The sequence below is a fragment of the Myiozetetes cayanensis genome, unplaced genomic scaffold (genome assembly GCF_022539395.1).
Source record: "Myiozetetes cayanensis isolate MyiCay16 unplaced genomic scaffold, myiCay2020 scf15, whole genome shotgun sequence".
In the NCBI taxonomy this organism is placed as follows: Eukaryota; Metazoa; Chordata; class Aves; order Passeriformes; family Tyrannidae; genus Myiozetetes; species Myiozetetes cayanensis.
Genome location: NW_026087159.1, coordinates 16,640,852 through 16,651,197, shown reverse-complemented (window position 1 = coordinate 16,651,197; position 10,346 = coordinate 16,640,852). Strand labels below are relative to the sequence as shown.

General features: G+C 55.6%; 1 protein-coding gene across 1 annotated transcript; it reads left to right on the top strand.

The window, feature by feature from the left end:
* The first annotated feature begins 5,280 nt into the window (after positions 1–5,280).
* On the top strand, positions 5,281–8,782 carry CD79A (CD79a molecule). Its single transcript, XM_050310890.1, has 5 exons — positions 5,281–5,365; positions 6,099–6,554; positions 7,333–7,451; positions 8,230–8,298; positions 8,414–8,782. The coding sequence occupies exons 1-5, from the start codon at positions 5,281–5,283 to the stop codon at positions 8,522–8,524; spliced, it is 840 nt and encodes a 279-aa protein (XP_050166847.1). The 3' UTR covers positions 8,525–8,782.
* Positions 8,783–10,346: the final 1,564 nt, after the last annotated feature.

The window sequence follows — 10,346 nt, the reverse complement described above, 5'->3', positions numbered from 1 at the left end:
AGATGATGTGGGCAGGGGTCGTTGGCCCCTTGCCCTACAGTGGGGCACGCCCAGACTGTTGCCATGAGGTGATGAACAGGCGCTGTTTGGCTGCCACTCAAGCACCACCTTATACTGCATCCCGGCCCTACACAGTGTAATGTAGAGCTGATGGAATGGGGTGTCAGCACTGCTGGGTGGAGCGATGCTCATCCTTCCATCCACACTGTGCTGCTCCACGGGGACACCCGCCAAGCACGGGCACCGACCAGCCCTGCAGACCCTGGTAGGCCTGGCCTGTCTGTGCAGGTGAGCACAGTTTATTGATAGGAAGCAACCGGGAAAGCAAACATTTGATATCCTTTTTCTTGTATCCCTTTAATTCCCTTTTCACTAGCTAATATTGTAATAGAGGCTGTTCATAGTATTGTGTGAAGGCCAACTGATAAAGTAGTATTTTTGTACTCTTTTTTTAGCTTTTGATTGTCTTTATTAGTAGTTTTTTTTTTATTCTCACTGCAATAAAAGATGTTTTGTAGCGTTTGAATCACTGTTGTACTTGTCTTTGTTCTGGACATGTATCCTAACGAACTGGTACATAAAATTGGCGTAGTCGGCAGGATACATGGCGGAATAAAGCTGTATTGTGTGGGGAAATTCATTGGTGGAGTGCTCAGCCAATGAAGCCGTGTCCCTGCAAGAGTGGTGGTGGGATCTTCAGGTGGAGTGCACAGCCTGTAGAGTTGTGTCCCCAAATGAGTTGTGTGAGGAGGGAGATTCTCAGGTGGAGAGCACAGCCTGTGAAGCTACGACCCTGTGTGTTGAGTGAAACACAGGGTTCAATTGACCCTCTGTGTTTGTGTAGGCACCAGGGGTGCCGGTGTCTGTGTTTCATATGTTTTGTTTGGTTTTGTTTATATGGGAGGTTGTTCTGAGCAATTAATTGTGTATATATCATACCACTTAAGATCTAGAATTAAGATCTGTCCCTTTTGTAGTTGTTCGTTATATGTACGAGCTCTGTGTAATAACTGCACAAAATATATCCTGGGACTTGGAGGCATTCAGGAGATAGGGTTAGATCGGACTCTAAATTTCTATTGTATTTGTTGTAGAGCTAATCAAAGCATAGCAGATACTCGGTGGGTTAGGTTTTGTTGCTGTTTTACTCATAGATATGTCTTTTTGAGGACTCATTTGGAGCTATTATAGAGTATATGTTTGGTGGCTGGTATATACATAGATCCTAGATTTGATGTGTATGTGAGCTCAGATCCATTTGTGGTGTAAGGACAACATTTTGTGGGTTTGTATATAGGTGTTGTGTGTAGCTTGAAACTGTACCTGTTAGTGAGAACGTTTGGTAGATTAAGATGAAGAAGTGGTTAGGAGGATTGGCCGCAGGTGGCAATGAACCTAAGGAAACCACTGCTCTTCCCTGTGAATTAGTAGAATGGGGGCAGAAACCATGGAATACCTTATGGAATAAATGGGAAACATGTACAAAGATGTCCTCCGGATATTGGGGTAGTAGGAGGTATTGCAATATTAGAAGCAGTTCAAACAGATCTCTACTACTAAATCAAGCAGTCATCTGGAACATGCCGGACATATGGGGGGTGCACTGCTTTCTGCATATAAGTTAACTGTAGAAAAATTGCAAAAAGAATTAGAAAAGAACAACAAATTGCAGGAGCAGTTGAGTGCTGTGAGAGCCACTCAGTTGGTACAACGCCAGGCTTTACTTGACCTTCAAACTGAAAAGAACAGGGTAGAAGATGAATGTGTTACTTTAACTGAAAAGTATGCCTAAGAACTATTCGGCACAGGCAAAAGAAAATAGAACAAAGTGATTGGGGGCCACAGGTGAATGCTGTAGTCACTTCCCCTGACTGGGACCCAGAGAAGTGGGATGGTAACCTAAGTAGTAGTAGTGGTGATTCTGATGAGGACAATTCTGTAGAAAATACAGGGAAGCCATCGACAACAGATGAGTTGACACAGGAAGCAAGGGCAGCCCCTGTTGTACGGCGGAAGGCAGTGATGGAGAGTCAGGGTAACCGAGTGAGACAGGATGAGGTTGATTTCTCCCCAGAAGATATTAAAAAAGATCTAAATATTCCCAGCAACCTCGGGAACGAGCACAAATGTGGATGGTTCGATTGATGGAGCAAGGGGCAGACTCAGTGATAGTAGATGATGTTGATGCCATGAAGTTTTTAGGGTTAACTAATGACGTATATGTACAAAATGCTCTTCAGCATTTAAAACAAACACCAGGAACTAGTAAGACTTTAGTTTCAGTCATTGCTGAAGGTCTTAGTGACCATTTTACTAATGATGGATCATGGCAGGATGGAAATTCATCCTGGATAACTCTTAAGCAATCAGGATATTGAAAGGAGAAGCGATGAAATTAGCTGTCGAACTGCAGAGCCCTGAACTTTACAAGCAACAGCCTTTAAACCCAGTAATGGGGAACAAATTATTAGAAGGCTGTCCTTTATCCTGGAAACCATACATTCTTCCACTGTTAGTGTCTAACGCAGGGGTACCCACAGAAGAGATTGTAGAGAAGTTACAGCAACTTGGCAACCTTCCAGGTCTCCCACACACAGACAAAACAGTCACCCATGGAAATAAACAAGATAAAGGTGAAAACTGCAGTTGTGTCCCAGGTGCTTCATCCACTGCTTGTCCTCAATCCCTTCAGATTCCCAGCACCTCTGGGTGATCTGGGTGGTGCTGATGGCTGCTGCAAAGCTGCAGGATCTCAGCTGGAAGGAGATCCCCTCCCACATTCCCAGCTGTGCCTGGTAGTGCCAAAAACTTCGCAGCCACTGCAAAGTGCAGCTGCTCGGAGCGATGACAGTTTGTGCCCCAGTGCCAATTCCCAGCGGGACAGATGGAAACCATTTGTTCCCACCCAAGCCGCACTTGGGGTCCAGCCCCCTTTCTCTATTAGGCCCCCCTGGGCTGTGCCCCGGAGCCCTGACAGCTTCTGCAGGTCGGAGCTTTCCCAAAGCCTGTCAGCCCTTGCTGGCATCACTGTTCCTGCAGTGTCGGGCGGGACACTCAGGGGGCCACCCCGGACCCCCCTTTCCTACCCTCCTCTGCCCCACGGCCACCTCAGCACCAGCTGTTGGGTGGGGGGGAACACCCCATCAGACCCCCAGCGATGGACAGGGACACCCCAGTGTGGATCTACTCCCCCCGAGCTCCAGGGAATCATTCCAAGCCTCACGTGATGGGGGACACAAAGGGACCCTTCTACTTTCTGTCCCCCCTCTCTCTTCCCCCCTCTCCCTCCTCTTTCCCAACTTCCCCCCAATCCCCAGACGCCCCATGCTCAGCTGGGGGGTCCCAGCCCCTCCCACTTAGTCTGGGGGTCCCAACCGCCCTCCCGCTCAGTTTTGGGGATCCCAGCCCTTCTCTCTTCTCTCCCACCCCTTTCTGATCGTCCTGCCAAACCGCAGCTCCCTCCGTGCTCCGCTTTGGGGGGTCCCACTCCCTCAACCGCTCAGTTGAAGGGCTCTCACCCCCTTTTCCAACCTTTTCTCCCCTTTCCCCCTCCCTTTTTCCCCGTCGTCCCCTGTTGCAGGGGGGAGTGGAAGGCTTAGACAAAGTTAATGAAAGAAGTCCTGCCCTTGAGTGCCAAGGTGCAGAAAGGACTCCCCAGCTTTCTAAACTCCTGCTCCCAGAGGAGCCTGAGGGCAGCTGGATCGCGTCTCAGCCTTGGATTATGGCAACAGTTGGCATTTAAGAAATTACAGAGCTGTGATTGAACCACTTTTGTCCTGCAGGTTTTAATGATGGCAAATCAGATTTTAGATAAAATTATTATTTATTATTACACATTATCAGACAAAAGATCTTAATCAGAATTACTTACTAAACAATATAAACACTAAAACTACCAGCAGTATAGTATAAGAGAGGAGAGTGCACTACACTAAAGAAATTGTTGAAGCAATTCTACTAAAGCTGGCAAGAAAGGGTGTTAATTCAGGGTTCAACCCAGACTAGTTTCCAGCAGGAGCCCCTCTCAGCCCACCACTGATACATTTGCAAATAGGGCATTGTTTGCTTGGACATTCCAGGGGGGATGTCCTGCCACAGGTCTGAAGTCAACAAATCTGCTCTTCCCAGTGAACTTCCAATCTCAGTCTGTGTCCTGATGGATATTCCTTCCCCTGCATTCATCCAGATGTCTATAGGAAACCAGGAGGATGGAGACCACCACCCAGGCGTCTTCCCAATGTGGATCACCAGGAATGTGAGTCATCAGGTCTTTAACGCAACGTGGATCATCCAATGTGGATCCTCTAATGGGTGATGGAGTTGGAGCAGCGGACGAAGCTCTTCCCGCAGTCGGGGCACTTGTACAGCTCCCCTTACCAGTGGGTCTGTTCGTGTGAGGTCAAGCCAGAGCTCTGGGTGAAGCTCTTCCCACACTCCCCACACTTGTAGGGCCTCTCCCCACTGTGGATGTGCCTGTGAGTGACGAGGCTGGAGTTGTGCTTGAAGCTCTTCCCGCAGTCGGTGCAGCAGAAGGGCCTCTCCCCGGTGTGCGTCTGGTCACGCAGAAGATCTGAGCTGGTCTGAAACCTCTTCCCTCATTCCAAGCACTGGTAGGGCCGTTCTCCAGTGTGGATGATCTGGTGAGTGAGGAGGTGGGACCTTTGGCGGAAGCTCATCCCACATTCCCCACACGTGTAGGGCCGTTCCCCAGTGTGGAGGTGCTGGTGGGTGAGGAGGTGGGAGCTCTTGATGAAGCTCTTCCCACACTCCAAGCACTTGATGAGCTTCTCCCTGGTGTGAAGCTGCTCAGGGACCTCCAGGTCGGAGCTCCTGCTCAAGCTCTGGCCGCCTTCCCAGCACAGGCTCAGTCTTTCCTCTTCAGAGCACCCTGGGCTGGCTTTGCAGCCCCTTCTCCTGGGGTACCTTCATGGCTTTTCCTCCCCGCTGCTTTCCTGTGCCATAGAGCCCTTCAAAACGGCCTCTCCCACCGGGTTCTGATGGGGGGATTTGTCCTCCGAGCTCTCTGTCCTCGGCTCGGGGCCTGGGGCAGGAGGGAAGAAGGACAGGGAGGGACCTGGGAGGACCTCGAGATCCCCAGAATTCCCCCCCCTCACCTCCCCAGAGGTCCTGGGGAAATTTTGGGGCAGCAGGTCATGGGGGATGGGGTAGGGGCGCGGCTTCCGGCTCTTCCTCCAGGGGGAATTTTGGGTGGGTGTGGCCACCCCCCGGATCACTGAGCTGCGTCTCCTGTTTTTGGGCCCTGGCGGAGACGGCGGGGGGATGGAGGGGGCTCTCCAAAATCGGGGGGCTCCCCCAAACTGGGGGGTCACGAGACCCCTGCTCATCCTGGTCCTGCTCCTCGCAGGTAGGATTTGGTTCTGGAGGGCTCAGGAGTCGCAAGGTCTCAGTTTGGGTCTGGGAGGCTCAGTTCTAGGGGGGTCTTAGTTTGGGTCTTGGGTGTCTCAATTTGGGTCTGGAGGTCTCAGGTTTTGGATCTGAGAGTCTCAGTTTGGGTCTGGGGGGGGTCTCTGTTTGGGTCAGGGGCCTCAGGTTTTGGGTCTGGGGGGCTCAGTTTGTGTCTGGTAGTCCCTGGGCTCTCAGTTTGGGTCTGGGGTCTCAGGAGTCCCAAGGTCTCAGTTTGGGTCTGGGGATCTTAGTTTGGATCTGAGGGGCTCAGTTTGGGTGGGGGGAGTCTCAGTTTGGGTCTGGGGGTCTCAGGCTTTGGGGGTCTCAGGGGTCTCACCATCGGGTTTTGTCCCACCCATCTGTGCCAAAATGTCCGTTTCCCCCCCTCCCCCCCAGTATTTCCTGTCCCCAAACTGGAACAGGGAACTGAAACTGCGAGAGGGAAGGGGGGAAATGGGAGGGGCTCAGGGGGTCCCAGCGACCCTCCGACTGGTCTGGGGGACCCCCAGTGATCCCCCCCCCCGTGGTTCTGGGAACTCCCAAAGACTGCCCGGCAGGGACAGGGATCCCCCATGACCCCCCCTGGTGCCAGTCGCCCTCTGTTGGGGGTGGGCTCTGGGGACCCCCCCAGCCACTCCAGCGGAGTCCGGGGAACTCCCACTAACCCTCTCCCCCTCCCCACAGGTTCCCAGTGCTCCCAGAGCCCCCCCGAAGGCTGTGCCCAGTGTGCAACCCCCCTGCCCCCGGATCCCCCGAGCCGCCCACTCCCCTCACCGTGACCACCCGGAGCCCCCCCTGCTCACCCCTCCAGCCCCGGGGGGGGCTCTGGGTGTGGGCGGGACCCCCCTCCCGCACGGGGGCCGTGGGGGACCCACTGACCCTCGAGTGCCACTTCCGAGCCCCCCCTGGCGCCACCCTCAACTGGCTCCAGGTGTGTCCCCCCAGGTACGGGGACGTCCCCGGGGGCTGCAGCGGGGCCCGGGAGGTGGTGGCCACCCGGGGGGGCCAGCAGGTGGCCAAGGAAGAAGAGGGGAGGGCCACCCTCACCTTCCCCAAACTGTCCCACAACGACTCCGGGCTCTTCTTCTGCCGCGTGGAGTTCGGGGCTGAGACCGCCCGGTCCTGTGGCACCTTCGTCAGGGTCCGCGGTGAGTGGGGGGCGTGGGGGGGTTTCCTCTGAGTCACCCGGTCCCTCCCAGTCCCTCCCAGTATAGCCCAGTCCCTCCCAGTCCCCTCCAAGTGTCCCCCAGTCCTGCAGCACCTTCATGAGGGTCGTGGGGGGGTCTCAGGTCTGATCTGAGTCACCCAGTCCCTCCCAGTATCACCCAGTCCGTTCCAGTTACTCCCAGTATCCCCTTTGAGCCTCTCCCAGTGTCCCCCAGTCCTTCCCAGTCCTTCTGGGAGGGTCTGGGGTGAGGGGGGGCTGTCTCGGGGGTCTCCTGTGACACTCCCAGTGCCCTTCAGACCCTCCCAGTATTTCCCAGTTCCTCCCAGAGTCCCCCTTGAGCCCCTTCCAGTATAACCCAGTCCATCCCAGTCCCCTCCCAGTATACCTCAGTGGTACCCCAAGCCCCCCGCCGTCCATCCCAGTTACTCCCAGTATCCTCCTTGAGTTCCTCCCAGTGCCCCCCAGTACTCCCCAGTCCCAATCCAGTCAACCCCAGTGCCCTCCCAGTCCCACTCCAGTCCATCCCAGTGCCCCCAGTCCATCCTAGTTAGCCCCAGTGCCCTCTCAGTGCCCCCCAGTTCCCCCCAGTGCCCTCCCAGTATAACCCAAGTATAACCCAGTCCCCGCCAGTGCCCTCCACTCCCTCCCAGTATAACCAGTGCCCTCCCAGTACAACTCAGTATAACCCACTGCCCTCCAAGTCTAACCAGTGTCCTCCCAGTCTAACCCAGTCTAACCAGTGCCCTCTGTTCCCGCAGAGCCAGTTCCTGTCCCATTCCTGGACCTCAGGGAGAGCACCAAGAACCGGATCCTGACGGCCCAGGGGGTCCTTCTGCTGCTCTGCTCGGCCGGGCCGGGGCTGCTGCTGCTCCTCAGGGTGAGGGGAGGGGGCCAGAGGAGACCCCCCCCAACTGGGACCCTCAACTGGGACACTGGGGACACAAAGTGGGACATTGGGGACACCAGTTGGGACACCGGGGACACCAATTGGAACACTGGGGACACTAAATGGGGCACGGAGACCCCCAATTGGGACAATGGGGCCCCCATCTGGGACACCAACTGGGACACTGGGGACACTAACTGGAACACTGGGACATCAGTTGGGACAGTGGGGACACCAACTGGGACATTGGGGACACCAATTGGGACACTTGGAAAACAACTGGGACACTGGGGACACTGGTTTTGTCATTGGGACCCCCCAGTTCTCACCCTCTGCTCAGCCGGGCCAGGGCTGCTGCTGCTCCCCAGGGGGAGGGGAGGGGGCAAACTGGGACCCCCAACTGGGACACCAGTTGGGACACTGGGACACCAGCTGGGGCAATGGGACCCCCAACTGAGACTTTGGGGACACCAGTTGGAACGCTGGAGACACCAGCTGGAACACTGGGGACACTAATTGGGACAGTGGGACCCCCTGTACCCTCAAAAACACCCTCTGGTCACCCCAAACCCCCCCTGGTCCCCCAAAAATCCCCGCTGGCCACCCCAAATTCCCCTGGTGTCCCCAGAAATCCCCACTGGCCACCCCAAAACCCCCCCAGGATCCCAAACCCCTGGCATACCCACAAAACCCCCTCTGGCCACCCGAAAACCCTTCTGGTGCCCAGAAAACCACCCTATGGTCACTCCAAAACCCCTCTCCCCCCCAGAAGCGCTGGGCCAATGAGCAGCTGCTGCGCCCCCAAAAACCCACCTGCGAGGAGGAAAACCTCTACGAGGTGAGTTCCTGGGGGCGGTCCCTGCACCCCAAAGCTCTTCTGGGGGCTGGAGTCAGGGGTCTATCACCCCCTAAACCCCCAAAACCCCCTCAAATTCCCCCCTTTCTCCCCCCAGGGGCTGAACCTGGATGAGTGTTCAATGTACGAGGACATTTCCAGGGGGGTCCAACCCACCTACCAGGACGTGGGGACCCTCCCCAGTGACTCCCAGCTGGAGAAACCCTGAGAGACTCCCCCCAAAAAAGGGGGTCTCTCAGGGTTTAAAAATAGGGGGATCCCCCAAGGAGGGGTTTGGGATCCCCCTTCCTTTGCTCGGTCCCCACTCAATGCTTGGCTTTGATGACACAAGGCTGTGCTGACCCCCCCCCAACCCCAAAATAAAACTGATGCGCTGCCGGGGAGTTCCTGTGGTTTTTTGGGGAGGCTGGAGGTGATAAATCGTTGGTAAGTTGGTAATTAAGGAATGGTTAATTAATCAAGATGTGGAGGCAGGTGAGAGGCCTCAGGGGCTGATGGGAAGAGGGGAGAAAAAGAGGGAAGGGAGGTCTTGAAGTAACACCCAATGTCCCCGATTTTTCCACTATTACCCCCCGTTGTCCTTCTTTATCCCCCATTTTCCCTCACTTTCCCCCATTTTCCCTTATTATCCCCCATTTTCCCTCATTTCCCCCATTTTTTCCCATTTTTCCTCATTATCTCCCTTTTCACCACTATTCCGATGTCCTCATTATCCCCTGTTTTCCCAATTATCTTCAAATTTCCTGGGGGAGCGGCACAGGAGCCTCGGGGGGACTTTGCTGAGGGGGCACCGGGGACCCCCAGAGCTTGAGTTTCTGCTCGACCACCAGCACAGGGGGGCTGTGGACACACGTGGGACACCCCCCCCTCAGATTTTTTCTCCCCAAACCCGGATTTCTCCTTCCCAAACCTTGGCTGGATGGAGGGGGAGGAGGCTGCGAGGAAGAGGAAGATGCCCTGGGCCCCCCAGGCAGGTGAGGAGGAAGTCAGTGGCCCTTTGGCCCTGTCTCGTGGTGCCTGTGGCAGCTGAGTATTGCCCCTGGCTGCAGGACAACCCCGCTGGGGCTGCCATCCTGCCGGGGCTAGATCTGGAGGGATGTCCTTGGCCTTTCCTCTGGGCTGGAGGCAAATCCCCTGCCTGTCCTTCTTCCTTCCTGCCCCAGGCCCCGAGCTGAGGACGGAGAGCTCGGAGGACAAATCCCCCCGGCAGAGCCTGGTGGGAGAGGCTGTTTTGAAGGGCTCCCCGGCGCAGGAAGGCAGCGGGGAGGAAAAGCCATGAAGGTACCCCAGGAGAAGGGGCTGCAAAGCCAGCCCAGGGTGCTCTGAAGAGGAAAGACCGAGCCTGTGCTGGGAAGGCGGCCAGAGCTTGAGCAGGAGCTCCGACCTGGAGGTCCCTGAGCAGCTTCACACCAGGGAGAAGTCCATCAAGTGCTTGGAGTGTGGGAAGAGCTTCATCAAGAGCTTTGCCCTCCTCACCCACCAGCACCTCCACACTGGGGAACGGCCCTACACGTGTGAGGAATGTGGGATGAGCTTCCACCAAAGGTCCCACCTCCTCACCCACCAGCTCATCCACACTGGGGAACGGCCCTACAAGTGTTTGGAATGTGGGAAGAGGTTTCAGACCAGCTCAGATCTTCTGCATGAGCAGACGCACACCGGGGAGAGGCCCTTCTGCTGCACCGACTGCGGGAAGAGCTTCAAGCACAACTCCAGCCTCGTCACCCACCGGTGCATCCACAGTGGGAAGAGGCCGTATGAGTGTCTTGACTGTAGGAGGAGCTTCCAGCAGAGCTGGGCCTTGACCAAAAACCAACAGATCTCCTGGTGAGGGAAGCCCTATGAGTGCCCCGACTGCGGGAAGAGCTTCGTCCGCTGCTCCAACTCCATCACCCATTGGAGAAGGATCCATGTTGGGAAGAAACCTGGCTGGTGGTCTCCGCATCCTCCTTGTTCCCCACGGGCACCTGGGTGAACACAGTGGGAGAAACATCCACGGGGTCACAAACTGACTTTGGGAATTCATTGGG

Bases quoted from the DNA above. Each gene is read 5' to 3' on its own strand.
- CD79A (XM_050310890.1), top strand. From the start codon at position 5,281: ATGGAGGGGGCTCTCCAAAATCGGGGGGCTCCCCCAAACTGGGGGGTC. The intron at 7,452-8,229 runs GTGAGGGGAGGG...TCTCCCCCCCAG, and splicing joins GGCTGCTGCTGCTCCTCAGG to AAGCGCTGGGCCAATGAGCA. The intron at 8,299-8,413 runs GTGAGTTCCTGG...TTCTCCCCCCAG, and splicing joins AGGAGGAAAACCTCTACGAG to GGGCTGAACCTGGATGAGTG.